A 19,787-nucleotide genomic window follows, 5' to 3' on the forward strand; every position below is an offset into this window, starting at 1 on the left:
AAAAATGGTGGAATCAAGGCTGCGACACCGAGGCTCTTAGACCCAGGAGTCCAATTCCCTCACCTCACAGAATCTGCCCTCTGATTACATGCTGGCGTCCTTAAACTCTCTTAAAATAATCCAGTTACAAATGCTATTACATAAAGAGCTCAGGGCTTTTCTCTGCCTTTATTCTTCAAGTTATCTCGCAAAGAGCTTTATCGTAAATTCTCTGTCTCACAGGATTACCCTTACTTGCCCTTGAGTGTTTGTGTTCCTGCACACTGGGAGAGAACAGCCACCATGCCGCCAAAATGTGCTCTGGGCACATACGAGACTCCTCTGCGGAAGCAATCCTGTGGTCACTTTTTTTTTTTTAATTGCCAAAATTATGTCCTTTGTGAATAACAACACCTGCTCAAGAGACTAAGAAAAATATGCAGTCTGTGCATTAACGGAAAAACCACTGGAGCATTTTTGCTATTATGTTTTAAAATATCAATCACGACCTACCAATTTAGAAAGGTAAGCTGGATTTCTGGAAAGCAGCGACCTGCCTGTGGGTTTGTGTTGTATTCGTTTTTATGTTATGGACAGATGAGAATTTAGCCATGGTTAAAAATCACAACTAACTCCAAGGGGCCCTTGGGTGGCTCAGTCGGTTGAGCATCCGACTTCAGCTCAGCTCATGATCTGGCGGTTCGTGGGTTCTAGCCCCGTGTCGGGCTCTGTGCTGACGGCTCAGATCCCGGAGCCTGCTTCGGAGTCTTTGTCTCCCCCTCTCTCTTTCTGCCCCTCCCCCACTCTGCTCCACTCTCTCTCGCTCTCTCTCAAAAATAAATAAGCATTAAAAAAATTTAAAAACAAATCACAACTAACTCCTAATTATTTATGGTGGAACTCTGAGACCCACCCTGGGCGTCTGATGTTGAGCAGCCACTTAACACCTGATCAGGGCCTCTGTCAGCAGCCTAGAGAAGTAAGGAACAAGTAGGTATTAAGTTTACCGAGGTCGCGGAGGTCAAAACCCCACACTGAACTTCACGGGGTTTCTGATTCAATTTAGAATAAGAACCTGGTTCACATAAATGATTCATGGCCATCAGGTAACATCACAAGCCACAGGCCAGAAAAACCAATCAATCTCATTAGTTTATTTGTGAGGGAATGTCTTTCCGTGTAATCTCTACATATGTCAGTTTCCACACTTACGTAATCACTATTTATACACATCAGGAAAATGCAATGAACTAATGCCATGTGTATTTTTCACCAATTTGCTTCATGACGCTGTCTGGGTGGAGTTGGTCAGAAAGAAGGAAAGAATAAAGATAGGGGCAGAAACCGGAAAACGATATAGAAAATCAAGGCAGTGAAAAGCTAGCTCTTTGAAAAGATCCACAAAGTTGACAAACCTCTGGCAAGACTGAAAGAAAAAAAGAGAAAGATACAAATTACCAATATCAGCAGCGAAACAAGGGATATCACCGTAGAGCTCACAGACATCAACAGTTTCGCAAACTACCATAATTCACCCAGTAGGAAACAGATCATCTTAATAGCCCTATAAGTATTTTTTTTTAAATGTTTATTTATTTTTGAGACAGAGAGAGACAGAGCATGAACGGGGGAGGGGCAGAGAGAGGGAGACACAGAATCTGAAGCAGGCTCCAGGCTCTGAGCTCTCAGCACAGAGCCCGACGCGGGGCTCGAACTCACGGACCGCGAGATCATGACCTGAGCCGAAGTCAGACGCTTAACCGACGGAGCCACCCGGGCGCCCCAAACAGCCCTGTAAGTATTAAAGAAATTGCCTTCACAATTTAAAAGCTCCTGAAAAAGAAGTCTCCAGGACCGGACGATTTTATACGAGAATTCCATTAAACTTCCAAAAAGAACTAACACCAACTCTACACAATCTCTTTCAGAAAACAGAAGAGCAGGGAATATGCCCCAGCTCATTTTGTGAGGCCAGATTACTCTGATACCAAAAACAGGCAAAGGTAGTACAAAACAAGAGAAAACTACAGACCAATATCCCTCATGAACACAGACCACAAAAATCCTTAACAAAATAACAGCTAATAGAATTCAGCAGCGTATTAAAAACTCATACACCACGACCAAGTGGGGTTTGTCTTAGGGAAGTATTTTAACTAATTGATGTAACCCACCATATTAACAGGCTAAACAAGAAAAATCATACGATTATATCAGTAGATACAGGAAAAGCATTTGCGAAACTTCAGCATCCGCTCGTGATTAAAAAAAAAAAAAAACCAACAAAACCTCAAAAATCTAACAATAGATACAAACTCCCTCAACTTGATGAGGAACATCTACAAAAACCCTACAGCTAATATTATACTTATTGGTCAAAGACTGAATATTTTCCCCTTACGACTGGAAACAAGATCAGGATGTCAGCTCATGTCACTGTTACTCGACATCATATTGAAAGTCCTAGCCAGAACAGTAAGGCAAGAAAGGGTAATAAAACGTACACTGATTGCAAAGGAAGAAATAAAACTGTCTCTGTCTGCAAATGATGTGATGGTCTATGTAGGAAATCCCAAAGAATTTATAAACAAAACCAAACAAAAGCCTCCCAGAGCTAACAAACGAGTCCAGCAAGGTCACAGGATACGAGATCAACATACAAAAACCCACTGTATTTCTATATCCTAGCAATGAACACATGGAGCCTGAAATTGAAGACAGAATAACATTTGTAATTGCTCAGAAGAGAAGAAGTACTTAGATACAAATCTCACAAACCATGAATAAATGAAGAAACGTGCCGCGTTCATGAATTGGAAGACAGAAAACGAGATGGCAGTTCTCCCCAAACTTACTATAGGCTTAACGCAATCCCTGTGAAAATTCCAGCCAGGTTTTTTTCTTATTTTTTAGAGATGGACAGGCTTCTTCTAAAATATATATGCAAAGCAACGAGAACAGCTACGAGAGTTTTGAAAAAGAATAACGTGGGAGGGCTCCCTCTACCTGATGCTACAGCTTATTACATAACCATAGTTATCAGGACAGTGTGGAGGGGTGACCACATTCATCAGTGGGGCAGAATACAGACAAAGCCACGTGCATCGAGCCAACTGATTTTTGGCAAAGGAGCAAAAGTAATCCAACAGGGTAAGACTTGTCTTTTTAACACTTTAAACCTGAGCCTCGCAGCTTATATAAAAATTAACGCCAAATGGACCACAGACTCAAATGTCAAGCACAGAACTAAGAAAACTTTTAGAAGATAACATAGAAGAGGGGCGCCTGGGTGGCTCAGTCGGTTGAGCGTCCGGCTTCAGCTCAGGTCACGATCTCGCCATCCATGAGTTCGAGCCCTGCGTCGGGCTCTGTGCTGACAGCTCAGAGCCCGGAGCCTGCTTCGGATTCTGGGTCTCCCTCTCTCTCTGCCCCTCCCCCGTTCATGCACTTGCTCTCTCTCAAAAATAAACATTTTAAAAAAAGAAGATAACACAGAAGGAAATCTTCATGGCCTAGGGCTTGACGGAGAGTCCTTACATATAACACCAAAGGCACGATGTGTAAAAGGGAAAAAAAAAGATAAACTGCACTCCCTCAAAACTAAAACTTCTGTTCTTCGATGACTCTACTAGAAGGATTAAAAGACAAGCTACAGACTGGGAGAAAATATTTGCAAACCACATCTCTGAGAAAAGACTAGTATCTATAATAAATAAAGAACACTCAGAACTCAATAAAAAAAAAAAAACCCAAACAATCTGATTAAAAAATAGATGAAAAGTGTGAACAGGTGTTTCACCGAGGAAGACAGATGAATGGCAAATGGGCACATGAAGAGATGTTCAACATCATCGGTCATTAGAGGAATGCACACGAAGGCCACGGGGAGGTATCCCCACCCACCTGTTAGAACAACTACAATGACAAATGGTGGTTAACGCCAAATGCTGGCGAGGAGGTGGGGGAACGAGATCTCTCGTACACCCGGTCTCACACACACACTCATTTCCGGGCCCCTCAGTGTGTGCTATGTTCTGGGTGCTATCTATATGTTACATCAGTATTTCCACAACACAACAGTGATTATATTTGTACACGTACGGCTCGTGTGCCTCATGGAAAGCTGCCCACACTCTCAGCTCTGGGTAGGGCAGTTTTGATGGCCCGATTTAGAAAAGGGTTACCAGAACTGCCAAATGTCCCCAGTCACCTCTCTACTCTCACTGGAAAAGTATTCAGTCGTATCTGTGTGGGGTGCGGGAGGGTGGCAGGAGGAAAAGGGGACTTATAAATGATGCTCTGAGCATCCAGGGTACCTACGGAGTGCCCCAACAGGAGCAGAACGTCACCTCGGAGGTCACCGAATGCAAAGATCCTCAAGTGTGTGCGGGGGACAGGCCTCCTCTCTTGCGCTTATTCTTACACAGAACAAAGATGGTACCGTCTTAGGTCTCAGAGTTAGCGCCAAAAATCTGTCCATTTTCTTCTTTAGGTTTGTATTCCCACAATGAATTATTTTCCCTAGAGACTCGTGCCTAGGAGATCGAACTTCTCATCGCCCCCCATTTCACGACGCGGCGGCAGTCCCTAACACAGCCGACCTTCTTAAGGTTAAGGCTGTGGACTGTGTGGCAAGACTGCCCGGGTTCAAGTCCCAGCTCATCGACTGAAAGCTCTGTGACCGGGCAAGTTATTGCCAGCATCGCAAGTGTGAGCTATGATACGACTGTCTCTGACCACCCCCCCACTAGGTTCTGCAGACCCACCAGGATGCGAGGCTGAGACTCGCTAGCCCAGAAATGGTGGGGCTGGCAGGCGCCAAGCCCAGGAACCCCTGCCCGCCATATCGATACAAAAGTCCCTGATGGTGGGGGAAGACTGTTCTCTCAAATTCCAGCTTTCTCCCAAGTTCCACGTGTCCCCCTCACCCTAAGGATGACTACGAGATCTTTGTAGGTCCTCTCTCCTCCAAAGGTAGATATGCTGGACACCGTTAGGCCAGTGCGCTCTGTATTCCAGAGAAGGGAGTAGGGACGAAAGGCCAGGAGAGAAAGGAAGAAACAGTGCCACCTTGTGGCTCTTCGGAGGATCCTTCACACCTAAGCACGGCTTCAGTGCTTTCCTCTTTCCGTCTTTCTGTTCGCATTCAACCTCTGCAGACCCAAAACTGAGGGGGAGCCCCTCCGGGGAGGCAGAACTTCACGTCCAGGAGAACCGAGGCCCAAAGACGTGAAGGGCTTGCCTTGAACCAGAGCCGGGGTTAGGCTCTGGGGCTCTTGACCCCTGCTCCAGGCTCCTCTGTCCCCTAAGGAGCTGGGGGCGCAGAAGCATGCTCTGGAATCCAAACCCTCTTTGAAACAAAATCAAATTTAGGTCAGTTGCTCTCTCTCCCGACACAGCTGCCAAACCACAGGCAGGGGACATCCATGAGGCTGCAACAAATAAGGGTTACGCAGGAAATGCCACGCCTCTTTTGTGCACTCAAGCGAGAGGAGACACGGTTTCCTCTGAAAAACAAAACCCTAATTGCCTCTTTTTATTTCTTGTTATCATCTGAAGCGGATGAGCTTCTTTTGAAGGCCGCAGGTTTGATTTCAGAGGAATGTCAAATGCCAGACCCTGCCAGCAGCTTTGAGGCTTTTGAATTCTGGCCCTGTCGCTGTTCCAGCAAGGTCCAGGTGTTTCTAACGCCCCGTGCGTCTGTACTCACAAACATTTTACATGGCAACCCTTTTTCTCATGGAAAACTCAATACTCTGACTTTTCAGTTATTGCTTTTTATTTTTAAGCCCTCCCGCAAACCCACAACAACAACAACAACAACAACAACAAACGTAAAAACCTTCCATGCACTGAGCTGTCTCCCCCTGTGTGTGAGCACAGGGACATAGTCAGACGCAAAACTGGCCGTGCTTTCAAACTGACCTTATGTTAAGGCACGACAGCATGGGTGTTGTGCCTCCGCCAATGATCCAGACAGTGAAGAAGACGATGAGGAGGGTGGTCGTGAACATCATCTGGCGAGCGTAGGATGCCGTGTCGCGGATGGCCAGCGCAAATGCCATCGCGCCCCTGAGGCCTGCGGGGACCAGAGAGGAAGATCTGGTTATAAGGGCGGATGACAATGTGTCCTCAGATCCGTTGCTGCCACTCGGGGCTAATAAATGATAACATCCACGTATGTTTCGGGAGTCAAACGGTCTTATTCAGAAAGAAGGACCTTAAGGGAATGTGGTTTTCTCTTGTCTGAAGTCTTCTTTTGCAAAATGCCCAAATGCGGTGAGAAAAACACTGCACTACTTTGTCCGGCACATTCTAGAACAATACCACTCTTATTACGGAGATCATTCTCCTGCTAGTAACATGAAATAAAAAGAAAGATAAATAAGAACTAATGAATATAAGCTCTCTAGGTCTGTGATTCATTATAAACTGAAGTAACAGGCTAGGTCTGAATACATCAAATACATATTTGTGATCTGTGTCCCAGGACCCACAGAGCAGCCTAGCATTTCCTTAGCAAAGCTACACAGAGAAGTAACAATACAACCTGATCTACGTCAAGCGTTGGCAATTTTTTTCTGTAAAGGGTCAGATAATAAATATTTTAGGCTTTGGGGGTCAAGAGGAAAAATCAAGGCTATTTTGTAGGTACTTACATAGAAGAGAAAAAAAAAAACCAACCCAAATTTCTACCAAATCTTATGGGCAAAAACCAAAAAGAGAATAATAACAACACAGTATAATGTGTTGTGATATAGGTAATTCTTTTGGAGGACTATATTTCACTTAATTGGACTTCAAAGTTAGTGTCCTCTATCGTCAAATAGATTGTAAATGTCCACCTGTAAAAGCCACTCTTAGCCGTGGAGTATATGAAAATATGCAACGGCCAGCTTTGGCCCAGGGGATGTAGTCTGCTGGCCCTTTTTCTACATTAACGGGTATTAAGGCTAAGCGCCAAACACACGGTGAGTACAGCATAGCCTGGAATGAAGTTGAGTCATGATATTGGACATCTGAAACTAATATAACACTATGTGTCAACTATCCTAAAAAAACAACCCTGGGAGATAGAAATTAAATGTACGCAGTTAAGTATATTCACCTTTGCGTTTAAGTTTCAGAGCAGATGCTGTGACCTACAGAGTGTAACACTCACAAAGGAACTGAAACAGCAGTGAATTTTTTTAAATGTTTTATTATTTATTTTTGAGAGAGAGAGAGAGAGCGAGCACGAGCGAGTGGGGGAGGGGCAGAGAGAGAGGGAGACACAGACTTCGAAGCAGGCTCCGAGCTGTCAGCACAAAGCCCGACGCGGGGCTCGAACTCACAAGCCTGGAGATCATGACCTGAGCCAAGGTCAGACGCTCAACTGACTGAGCCACCCGGGTTAATATATATTCACAAATATTTGTTCTCCTTTTATGCGAGTTCTCATATTTTCATCTTATGCTAGATTTTAATTACATTTAATAAAATGCTGTTTGCTTAAAATCTGGTATAAGTTCCTATTCACCTTTGGCCAGACTGTGTATATTATATGAGAGAATAAAAAGCAATACCCACTGTACCTGTTTGCATATTCTCCCGCCTTTCCTAACAGTTTGGTAAATTCCCTCATCTGCGAACTTCACAATTCACTAAAACATGATTCAAAAAAGTTACGTCAAAGGGGCACTTGGGTGGCTCAGCTGGTAAAGCAAACATTCGACTCTCGCTTTCAGCTCAGGTCATGATCTCGCAGTTCGTTAGTTCGAGCCCCGCCCTGGGCTCTGTTCGGGTAGTGCGGAGCCTGCTTGGGATTCCCTCTCCCTCTCTCACTGCCCCTCCCCTGCTTGCTCTCTCTCTTTCTCTCTCTCGAGATAAATAAATAAACTTTAAAAAAGAGTTACGTTAAAAAACAGAGCCAAGTTAATGTTTTCTATTAATCCATACTTGGGAAATAACACACACATCTAGATTGCCCTATAGCCAGCTTCGTCACCGATGAATACTTTGGCCTCTAAAGGGATGTTGTCTCAAAGAAGAAAAGTTAGGGGTCAGGGAGAGACAACGTGTGCTGCATTGTCTGGAGTTCCTTTTGATGGCGACATTGTTCCCAGCAGGAAATAATCTTTATAGGAGATGCCTTTAAACAGCACTGTGTACTGCCTTTTAGTCCAGAAAATAGTGGACATATTTTAAGTTTATCTTGGTGAATGAGTTCTCTCCAACTCATCTTGCTCTTCTCCACTAGAACTTTCTCTTTTATTTTATTTTATTTTTTTTTGTTTATTTTTTGTTTTTGTTTTTTAATTTTTTTTTCAACGTTTATTTATTTTTGGGACAGAGAGAGACAGAGCATGAACGGGGGAGGGGCAGAGAGAGGGAGACACAGAATTGGAAACAGGCTCCAGGCTCTGAGCCATCAGCCCAGAGCCTGACACGGGGCTCGAACTCACGGACCGCGAGATCGTGACCTGGCCGAAGTCGGACGCTCAACCGACTGCGCCACCCAGGCGCCCCTAGAACTTTCTCTTTTAGAACTTTCTCTTTTAGGGGGGAAGGGGGTACCTGGGTGGCTCAGTCGGTTAAGCTACTGACTCTTGGCTCAGGTCATGATCTCGCGGTTCGTAAGTTCGAGCCCCGGGTCGGACTCTGTGCTGACAGCTCAGAGCCTGGAGCCTGCTTCGGATTCTGTGTCTACCTCTCTCTGCCCCTCTGCCCCCCCCCCAAAATAAATAAATGTTAAAAATTTTTTAAAAGAACTTTCTTTTTTCTAATATTTATTTTTGAGGGAGAGAGCACAAGCAGGGGAGGGGCAAATAGAGAGAGAGAGAGGCAGACAGACAGACAGCTCTGGTGGAGAAGAGCAAGATGAGTTGGAGAGAACTCATTCACCAAGATAAACTTAAAATATGTCCACTATTTTCTGTCCTTTCTCGCCTCAGCGGCTTCTGCACACTTCTCAGCTTTAGAGTGGAGAGGGGGGCATCTGGGAGACAGTATAAATCAAGCAGAATTATCACGGCCATTAACTTCCGGTTTGGGGCTCATCTTTGCTTACTCAAGTGAATTTTATTTTTTGCCTCACGGGAAGTTGGAGCTAGGAGGAAGCTCAACAATTAGCTCAATTTCATTATTTTCCAAGAGTGGATACTGCAGCTGGGAGGTACTGAGTGATGTGGCCTGTGTTCTTTCTCATTAAAGGCCCATCTCCCAGGGCACCTGGGTGGCTCACTCAGTTAAGCGTCTGACTTTGGCTCAGGTCATGATCTCGCGGTCTGTGAGTTCAAGCCCCGCGTCGGGCTCTGTGCTGACGGCTCGGAGCCTGGAGCCTGCTTCCGATTCTGTGTCTCCCTCTCTCTCCGCCCCTCCCCTGTTCATGCTCTGTCTCTGTTTCTCTCTCTCTCTCTCTCAAAAATAAATAAACATTAAAAAAATTTTTTTAAAACAAACCTATCTCCCTTCTACGTTGAAGTCTGGAGCCCTTCTGGAAGATTAAGGGTTATGAACATCAACTAGAAAACAATCAAGCACTTTAAATACTCCTATATCGCCAGGCCCTGTGGGCGGTAGATAAACATGAAGACGCGGCTGTTTTAGGGGAGAATGTTCACATTTGGTAGTATGGTTCGCAAAATTGGTATTACCTCTGTGTGACGCATAGGTCGGTCTACTCAGCACTGTGGGAGAAGGCAAAAAGAACCAGGAATTTTAACTTCTTTGTACGAACCTTATCCATCATAGTTTAGTCACGCTGACACGCCTGCCGAAGAAAGCTCATTTTCTTTACGTTCCCGGGGCTTTTACCTGAAAACATCATCATGTGTTGAAAGTTCCAGCCAATCTTATGCCTTCTGCCCAAGTTGAGGAAGAAGGAGAGCGGGTAGATGTGTGCAGCTCGGCCCAGGAAGATGGCAACCTGACCACCAGGTGGAGGTTAAGGGCCCAACAGGTTTCTAGAACGGCAGCTTCGCCCGGCCTCTGGTGGAGCAGAGAATTTTAGGAATGCTGGGACACCCTGTGACCAGGAGCTAACCGCACCACGATCAGGAGGGATGCGCAAGGCAGCCGGGCTAGACCCGGTGCCCTCGGAACGCGGGTCAGCTACAAGCAGGACGCAGGTGGCCACCTTTCCCGACCTCCTAGCTCACAGAGGTAATGCCTGGCCTGCTAGACGCACTGTTGGAACTTCTTGATTTCATTAAGCAGGTGTGGACCAAGTCTCCCCCCTATCTACACCTAAGCTGAGGAGCCCTGGCAGGGGTGGGGAGTTGAGAGGAGCAAACAGTGGCTTGGGCTCCGTTAGAAGAAGGAAAGTCATGGGGCGCCTGGGTGGCTCAGTCGGTTAAGCGTCGGACTTCAGCTCAGGTCACGATCTCGCGGTCCGTGAGTTCGAGCCCCGCGTCGGGCTCTGGGCTGATGGCTCCGAGCCTGCTTCCAATTCTGTGTCTCCCTCTCTCTCTGCCCCTCCCGCGTTCATGCTCTGTCTCTCTCTGTCTCAAAAATAAATAAAACATTAAAGAAAATTTATAAAAAAATAAAAAAAAAAGAAGAAGGAAAGTCACGAGAAGAACAAATCTCTAACCCGTGGGTCAAGAGCTCATAAGCTTTAGTCAGAAGTAAATAGGAGGGGCTCGAAATGACCAGGAAGATGCTACGGCTAAGAGGTGCGGAAACTTGGGAGCACTTGGGACACTTCAGATGCATTCATGTCCCTCCCAAGACTCAAGAGGGGGTAGATGTCTCTACCCAGGTGGCTCAGATGTCTTTTTGGAGGCGTGAGCCCATGGAGGCAGAGGAGTGTGGCAAGCAAAAAATTCAGGGAAATGGGCCATTCGTCACTCGCTGAGTGGAGAACAGAGCCCGGCAGGGAGCCGTGGTTACAGGAGGAAACTGCCATGGGACCCGTGGGGACCGGGAGCTTCCGTTCTAGCTGAGTGCCAGCTGCCCAGGGCCGCAGCTGTTTCAGACAGAAGCCAGGGCGGAACTGTCCTCTGCCTTCTCCAGGGTAAAGGACGGACTGTTTTTCTGCTTTTAGCTTTTTTTTTTTGTTTTTGTTTTCTCCTTTGGTGTTGTGTTGTGTTGTGCTGTGTTGTGTTGTTTAGAATGGCAGGAAAGCAGGTAGTGCTCGGAAAGCTCGATTCCATCCCAGAAGCCAGGCAACCGTCCTCCAGTGGGAAGTGGCCTTTGAGATTCCCAGGGGACCCGTCTTGCCCGCCCCCCCCCCCCCCGCGAGGCCCTCATCTGCAAACAAGGGCGGTGCTCTCACTATCCCTTGCAGGATGCTGTGCCAGGAATACAAATCCAGGAGGCATGTGAGGAGGTCTTTCTGAATCGAGAATAAAAACACTGATCCCCTTAGATTTGCAGCTGTCACTCTGGTGAGTGTATAAACCCGAGAAAGGAGCCCCGGTGGAAGCCGATTAACACTCTAACTGGAAGGCCTCCACGTGGCATTGGGCCACTTATCGCTATCTAGCTGCTTAGTGAGGGTCAGCTATGCCTGCACCATAAACGAAAAGCCCAGAAGAGAAAAACACTCCTATTTTTTTTTTTTTAAGGTTACCCACGAGGCCTCAGAAAAGGCAAGAGTATGGGCATCTGGGTGGCTCAGTCGGTTGAGCGTCCGACTTCGGCTCGGCTCATGATCCCGCGGTTCGCGGGTTCGAGCCCCGCGCCGGGCTCTCCACTGACGGCGCAGAGCCCAGAGCCTGCTTTGGATTCTCTCTCAAAATAAATAATAAACATTAAAAATTTTCTTACAAAAGTAAAAGGCAAGTGCAAATGCCCAGCAATAGGGGACTCCAGCTCCAGGCTGAGCTAGATCACTCCAGTTCCAAGGCCCTCCTGACTTGAGAGAAGCCAATCCCCTAAACTGTGTCTCTCTTCCAAAAACTGTGCTCACAGTGGAACTGAGTCAAGGAAATGAGTATTTTTCTATTTTGTGGTCTCTTCCTTTCCTTTTTTTTTCCCCCCCTTGGGAAACGTCTTTTCCACAGTGAGCTGTCACGGTAGGGATGCTCCCATGAAAGCGTGCTTATAACGCCTGTGGGCTTCATGTGCGGCTGGGAGCAAGACTAACAGAACCTTCGGGTCTTTGGAACTGGGAACCTCCTGGATTGGGATTCGTGCAGCACTGAAGTAAAAATGATTCGGGGACTGATGCAGATCCTGAAATACGTTTAGGTCTGCGAACCCACGTAAGCCTTCTTTTTTCTCATCATGAAAACACCATGAACTAGCTTCCCCAGCGGCGGTCGCCTGTCCACACAGCAAACAGCAGAACCACACACACACACACACAAAAAAGGATACAAAAGCTCCAATGATGAAAACGGGGCTGAAGACATGCTTCTGGAAGGTAAAGAGAGCCAGGCCCATGTAGGAGAAGATGAAGTTCTCTGCCAGGAAGTGTAACACCTCAAAGAGCTGCACAGAAAGGGGAAAGGAAGCCATAAGTCGTGTGGGCCCCCTCCCTGCTAGTCACAGGGCACTCGTGAGGACCCAGGGCCCGCTCTCACCTGCTTCGTTCGACTTCTTGATTCCACCGACAGATTGTTGTAGGTGTAATGAGCCTGCGTGATGCCACAGAAAAGGACAGCCACAACGCCTGGGGAGGGGTTTTTAAAAAAAAAAAAAAAAAAAAAATCAATGATGAAAAAAAAAAAAAAGGCAGGAAAAAAATCCCCGCTGAAACAAAAAAGTCAGCGTAGGCCCAACATATCCAGCTACTAGAACAGTTGGGAAAAGTTTCCTATTCCTGAAGGTTCCCCCTGCCCCCACCACTCCTACCAACCTTTCCTTCTTCTCATTCTGCCCGCCTTCAAAGCCAAGGTCCTTGACTTCCCTTCTTGCTACAGTTTTAAGGGCATTGTCTCCCCCTCCTCTAAACTGCTCCCGAATTTGGCATTTAGCATTCATTTCTTCAGAGAGGCCTTGAGGGCCCATCATGCCCTTTTGTCCTGTTCCTCTCGGTTCTCAGAAGCCAGGGATTTTCATTCCAGGCAAACGCTTTCTGTTTTTGCCTCGTCTAGGGCTTGAGACCAAATGGATCCAGAGTACCGTTCCATTTATCCGAGCCTTCATTACCTCGATTTCTGATTAATGGTAACCATTTTGTTGTGCAAGACAGCTGACACGGGGGCCTTTGCCTATACATTTACAGATAACTGTCAAGTTCTAAAGAACTGGGATATTTTACAATGCTGCCTATAAATGCACGTTGCACTATTTTGAAAAGAGGATAAAAGGGCTCCCCCAACTACCTGGCTCATGTATAGTAATTGTACTTGATTTTCTAGTGGAAAATTTCAGGGATTTAATAAAAATGTTTATTTATTTTTGAGAGTGAGCGAGCAGCGGAGGGCCAGAGAGAGAGGGGGACAAAGGATCCGAAGTGGGCTTTGTGCTGTCAGCAGAGAGCCTGACGCGGGGCTCGACCCCACAAACTGTGAGATCATGACCTGAGCTGAAGTCAGACGCTTAACCGACTGAGCTACTCAGGTGCTCCTGTGATATTCTTTCTTTCTCTTTCTTTCTTTCTTTCTTTCCTTCCTTCCTTCCTTCCTTCCTTCCTTTTCTTTCTTTCCTTCCTTCTCTTTCTTTCTTTTCTTTCTTTTGTTTCTTTCTTTTCTTCCTTCCTTCCTTCTTTCCTTTTCTTTTCTTTTTTGACGAGAGATTGTGAGGTGCTAAAACCACACAGTTACTTACACTAATAATTCATGAAACTGGCGTCATAAAAACACAGCACTGAAACACAGCCCCCGCTACAGTAAGGGGAAGGGCAGCCCAAGGGTAGTGTGAACCCACCTGTAAAGCCACAGGCTTCCGCCAAAAGGAACGTGCTCCAGGACATCAGGAAGAAGAGTGCCGTCTCCAGGAGGGGGAAGCAGTGCAGCTTGGTGAACTTGGTCACGTGGGCCCCCCGTCAAGGAACTTGGCTCCAGGAACAAGTTATCAGGGCCACCAAGAACCACGCTCCATCAGCCCGGGACTCCCCTCCCCCTCCCTTTCCCTCCAACACTTCTTTTGGGGGCCCCACAGCTGCTGCTCGGTTCTTAAAGTCATAAAAACTGAGTTCTTTCTAGCAGGAAAGAGGTTACTGAGGGCTGGGAGAGAGGAGAAAGCGGGATACCGTTTCTTGGGTCCACGGTTTCTGTCTGGGATGATGCAAAGGTTCCGAAAACAGACAGAGGGGATGCTTACACAATGTGGATGCACGTAATGCCACCGAGGTGGACACTGAAAAGTGGTTACGGGGGCAAATTGTGTTATAGGTATTTTATCGCAATTAAAAAAAAAAAAAACCAAACAAACCGATAATGTAGCATACCGAAAACCAAATGGGGTGAATGGCATGGTATGTGAATTTTATCTTAATAAAGCTGTCTTTAGAAATTGAACTTTCTAAGGAAACCAGAAAGAGGTCTTCTGTGCTCTTTGCAATGCCCCCTGGCTCTGAGGAGCACGATCTTGGCCTGAGGGGTGACTGGCAGGTCAGTCTTAGCAGTGCCGGGGTTGGGGGGGGGGGAGGGCGGTAACCACAGGCAGGCCGGGGGAGAGTAGGCCAGTGAGACTCTGACCTCTGTGGGCCACCATGACCAGAGTTCACAGCAGGCGTCTCATGAAGGCATGACACACTAAAAAAAAAAGAAAAAGAAAAAGAAAGCACACCCCCAGGGGCAACGACAAGGTGCTTGTGTCACTTTCTGGGACCAGAGATTGCCCTCATAGCACTGCCCTTCCACAGTGGTCCAGCACGGAACTATCTCACGAGTGCTTTCACCGAACAGTGGAAGTCCCCGGGGCATCTAAAGGGCCTCTGTGAAGAAAGCAACTGGATCCGCGCCATCCAATATGGCAGCCGCTAGCCACACGTGGCTGCTGAATGCGTGGCGTGTGGCTAGTCCGAACTGAGATACGCGGGAAGCGCAAAATATGTGCCACGTCTCAAAGATTTAATATACAAATGAATGTATAAAGTCTCATTGATAATTTGTACAATGATCGGAGGCTGAGACAATGCGGCCGGCACGTGCGGCTCCTGTTACCTTGTACTGGGCAGTGGCGCCGTCGAAAGATATGACGAAGGACTCAGCACATCTGCCCGGGGGCCGCCTGCTCATTCCACACTGTGCTTTTACGTCGCTTGGTCGGCGTTTAACTCAAGATGATACCATCCTTCGCTTGAGGGAGGCCACCTTGCAGTAATTCCCACCAATGGCCGCAGGTGGTTGCGGCCACAGTAGCCCGCGTGACCCGTAACAGTAGGTGGCAGTGGCGAGCTGGAATCTAAAGTACTTCCCAGCCTGCTCCCTCCCGGCCTCCTGTGTGGTGGTCCCTGACCCCCTGCCTCCTCCTGGCTCTTTTCAGCACCACCCCCTAAAGCCAATGTTTTCCCTGAACTCGCATCCCCAACTGGTTCACAGCAGGGAGCCAATGCAAAGGGGGGGCACCGAGCTTCGGCCAGAGTCACACTCCCCAACCTTTTCTTGGACTCTTAGCTACACCCTCGACGGTCACGTTTGACCAAAGGGACCCATTTCGGGATCCTGCAGAAAAAAAAAAAAAAAATCCACCTCTGAAAGGGAGAACCGAGACCTTGTTGTCGCGAGCGCGACAGCACACGATCCTACCCGGGGTGGGCACGATGACCACCAAAAGGATATTAGAGCCGTCACGACGCCAGTTACGGCTCCCATGGTAAAAGAGCCACTGAATATACCTAGGAAGATGCCCACTGATTTAAAAAAGGCAGCAGCATCAAAGGCATGAGTATTCAGACCCGCTGGCTGGTAGGCAACGATAGACCTGGGATTTAAACAGAAGAGAGAGTTAAAACGGAGTGCACTGTCTTTACACCCCGGTCCCCCAAAATACCCACAAACATAGGCATCTACACTCTGCCGAGCACTCCCCGTGGTATAATTCATTTCATCCACAGCCATCCTGTCACGCTGGTATCAGCATTCAGATTGCTGCCAAGCAGACAAAGCAACATAACTTTTATCGACCAACCTGATAAAACCTCATTTGAAAAAAAACTAGCCAGTTCAATGTTGAACGCTTTTAAGATAAGCCTCTGAATGTGGCCCAGAGCATTCAGGAAGCCAGACTCTCTCTTCGTCGGGGAAGAAATGCTGTTACTTACGAGGACAGGACGATGGCAACAGCATCATTCAGGACGCTTTCTCCAAACAGGAGTGCGTAGAGGTCCACGTCTGCGTGCAGTTCGTTAAATATCGCCAGTACGGTCACTAAAAATGAGCACAAAGCAAATAAATTCGTTTCAGTTTCTGACTTTAAGCCACTGATGACAAATGCAGAGAGGCAATTCCTGCCTTTGGCGGGACAGGGTGGTTTGGGAGACAGTAAGGGAGTCAAGGACAGGTTGTGTATCTGCGGGATAAATGAAAATGACAGTCTTCCTGGTCTGGATGAGGTCTCATGTGGTGCTTGATTCTAGTAACACTGCACTGCGACTATGCGCTTTCTACCGCAATCCCATCATGCTTTGAAAATACCGCTATTCCAGAACTTAAGAAAAATAATCACAGTTCATGTGATCTGGCTCCACTGGTGGGTTGAAATCTCTTTGAAGGCAAAAACCTTGTTTCATTGACCACCGCGTCCCCAGAACCCAGTATAGGTACGGAGAAGGCTTTAGTAAAGGTCTGTGAGATAATGGAAGTCTTCTTTTATGACAGAGCAGATGTCTGTCATAGCTCATAGTCTTGACATGTCTTAGACATTTAAAAAACAGCTATTCTCCAGGGGCGCCTGGGTGGCTCAGTTGATTAAGCGCCAGACTTCGGCTCAAGTCATGATCTCATGGTTCATGAGTTCGAGCCCAGCGTCGGGCTCTGTGCTGACAGCTCGGAGCCTGGAGCCTGCTCTGGATCTTGTGTCTCCCTTGCTCTCTGTCCCTACCCCATTCATGCTGTGTCTCTCTCTCAAAAACAAACAAACATTAAAAACAATTTTTAGGGGCACCTGGGTGGCTCAGTGGTTGGGTGTCCGACTTTAGCTTGGGTCACGATCTTGTGGTCCGTGGGTTCGGGCCCTGCGTCGGGACCTGTGTTGACAGCTTGGAGCCTGGAGCCTGCTTTGGATTCCACATCTCCCTCTCTTTGTACCCCTCCCCCATTCACTCATTCATTCATTCATTCATTCTCTCTCTCTCCAGAAAATAAACATTAAAAAAAATTTAAAAAAATTTTAATGAATAAAAAGCAGCTATTCTCCAGATGAGCAGTTCTCAAACTTTTGGTCTCAGGACTCCTTTATACTCTTAAGGATTATTGAGGCACCTGGCAACCTTTAGTTTTGTGGGCTATAGCTATCGATAGTTACTGTATTAAGTAAAACAAAAATTTAAATACTTATGCACTTAAAATTACTAACGAACCCATCATATGTTAACGTCCGTGTGTGTAACGAAAAATAATTATATTTTCCAAAACAAAACAAACTTAGTGAGAAGAGAGCCACTGTTCTACAGTTTTTCAAATCTCTTTACTATCCAGATTAACGGGAGACAGATGATTCTCTTATGTTTCTGTGTCCGATCAACAGATAGTCAGCACTACATGTTATGTAGCCTCTGGGAAACTCCACAATACTGCACGGTCATGAAAAAAATGGACATTAAGAAAGACAAATAACGTTTTACTATTATTAAATCAGCTTGGACCTTATGCAGACCCCCTGAAAGCTTCTCAACATTCACACCCCAACTACCTTCTGCTTTTTTTAAATTTTATTTTAGAGAGAGCACAAGTGAGTGGGGGGCAGAGAGAGGGAGACAGGATCTGCGCTGACAGCAGAGGGCTCGACGTGGGGCTTGAACCCATGAAATGCGAGATCATGGCCTGAGCTGAAGTTGGACGTTTAACCGACGTTAAACCACCCAGGTGCCCCTTATTATTATTTTTTTTATTTGAGAGAGAGAGAAAGAGAAAAAAAAAAAAAAAAAAACACGCGTGAGCCGGGGAGAGGGCAGAGGGAGAAAGGGGGAATCCCAAGCCGGCTCCACGCTCAGTATGGGGCCGAATGCCGGGCTCGATCCCATGACCCTGGGATCATGACCTGAGCCGAAATCAAGAGTTGGATGCTCAACTAACAGCCACCCAGGTTCCCCTAAATTTATTTTTTTTTTAATGCTTTTTTACATCTCGTTTACTGCCCGGGTTCCTTGTCTGTTTCTTCCTGTCAACTCTTTCCATAATGCTCCACTGTTTTACCCCTCTAATTTCTGAATTTTCCAATCCTGAGATATACAGTTCTTTCATAACCTCTATCGCTTTCTCAATTTCCTTTAGCTTCTATTGGAATATTAGTCTTAGTGTGCTTTGGTACCCGATTTTGCTGATACGACTTAATTATCTGCAACTTTATTATTTGGAAGGGTGATCTTCATTTTTTTTTCTTACAACATGCTTGCGTCCGATTCACCAATCTGTGTCTACTGCTCGCTGTTAGGTGAGATGGGAAGACCCAGAATAGTTTTTCTCCTTTCATGGTTCTAGGGCTCCCTCTGCTGGTTTTACATTGAAACATTGAAAATATGGCCCCTGAGGGTAGCCACCCTCTCAATAATTTTCTTTGTGTTTATTTTTTTGAGAGAGAGAGAGAGAGAGAGAGAGAGAGAGAGAGAGAGACAGAGCGCAAGCAGGGGAGGGGCAGAGAGAGAGGGAGACACAGAGTCCGAAGCAGGCTCCAGGTTCCAAGCTGTCTGCACAGAGCCCGACACGGGGCTCGAACCCACGAATGCGAGATCATGACCTGAGCTGGGAGTCGGACGCTTAATCAACTGAGCCACCCAGGCGCCCCGCCACCTCCTCAATATTCAATGAAATCCACTTCCTCTGTGTTCTATTGGCATCTGAGCTTGCTTTCTCCTTTAATGCCCTGTCAAGCAGGGTCCGTGGTCCCAGCGGTTCATTTTTAGGGAGTGGTTCTGTCCTTCCAGAGAGATTTTCACCGGGTGTTTTTTTGAGAGCCCTGAGGGCTCAGGTCTCTCTAGCAGCCTCACACCTCCTCCAGTGTCCTCGCCCGTTGTCAACCACAAATCAGAGCCTGTAAAGCACCTCCCAACTGTAACGGTTGTTATCCGATATGCCTACAAAGTTCTTTACTCCAGGCGGGGACCCCTCCTTTTGAGGGTGAATACTTGTAGGAAAGTTCCCTCCTATTCTCACCTCTGCTTCCTCCTGTACAGCTGCTGTTCGGATCCCTAAGTCCCCCTGCTGCTGGCAGTTCAATATTTGGGGATTCATGGGCCCTCCGTCAGCTAGCTGGAGCTCTGGTTTTCCTTTTGCTTTCCTGCTTTCTCTATTTCTGTTAGGGGTTAAGGAAGATTCCCAAACTACACTCTCCCTGTCGTGCTTTCCTTTTCAAGTAAGTTTAATTCATTTGTAGAGGGGAAGAAAGAAGTGATGTGGATATGAAAGATGTTGACTGTGTCCGGAGGCTGCCCCAGGCAATGATGCCCCTCCGTGCTCCAATCGCTACTCTAACCGTTCAAACAGTAGCGGGACATCAACAGGGGGGCACTACCAGAAGCCACAGTTCCTAGAGGACATGTCAATCTCTTTCCTCCACCCTTAAATACAGTTTACTGGGTGACACAATAGGAAAAAATCTTTAGGGATTTGACTGAAAACATCTTATTTTCTGGATTATCTATCTATCTATCTATCTATCTATCTATCTATCTATCTATCTACTGTAAGAGTATGAGTTGGGGAGGGGCAGAGGGAGAGGGAGAGAGAGGATCCCATGCAGGCTCCACACCCAGCACACAGCCCGACCGAGGGCTA

The 19,787-nt window shown here is 46.8% G+C and overlaps 1 protein-coding gene across 2 annotated transcripts in view; it reads right to left on the reverse strand.

Annotated features, from left to right (window-relative positions):
* The window catches only part of SLC9A7 (solute carrier family 9 member A7), a 130,884-nt gene that overhangs the window by 31,381 nt on the left and 79,716 nt on the right, over positions 1-19,787 (reverse strand). For both annotated transcript variants that reach the window (XM_040468940.1, XM_040468939.1), the window contains exons 6-12: positions 16,118-16,223; positions 15,636-15,777; positions 13,777-13,882; positions 12,489-12,577; positions 12,283-12,396; positions 9,775-9,886; positions 5,905-6,058 (exon numbers count right to left, since the gene is read on the reverse strand). In XM_040468940.1, the coding sequence (XP_040324874.1) occupies positions 5,905-6,058; positions 9,775-9,886; positions 12,283-12,396; positions 12,489-12,577; positions 13,777-13,882; positions 15,636-15,777; positions 16,118-16,223 (823 nt within the window). The remainder of the gene's footprint in view (positions 1-5,904; positions 6,059-9,774; positions 9,887-12,282; positions 12,397-12,488; positions 12,578-13,776; positions 13,883-15,635; positions 15,778-16,117; positions 16,224-19,787) is intronic.

This window comes from Herpailurus yagouaroundi, unplaced genomic scaffold, assembly GCF_014898765.1.
Source record: "Herpailurus yagouaroundi ecotype Mexico unplaced genomic scaffold, PumYag 67793, whole genome shotgun sequence".
In the NCBI taxonomy this organism is placed as follows: domain Eukaryota; kingdom Metazoa; phylum Chordata; class Mammalia; order Carnivora; family Felidae; genus Herpailurus; species Herpailurus yagouaroundi.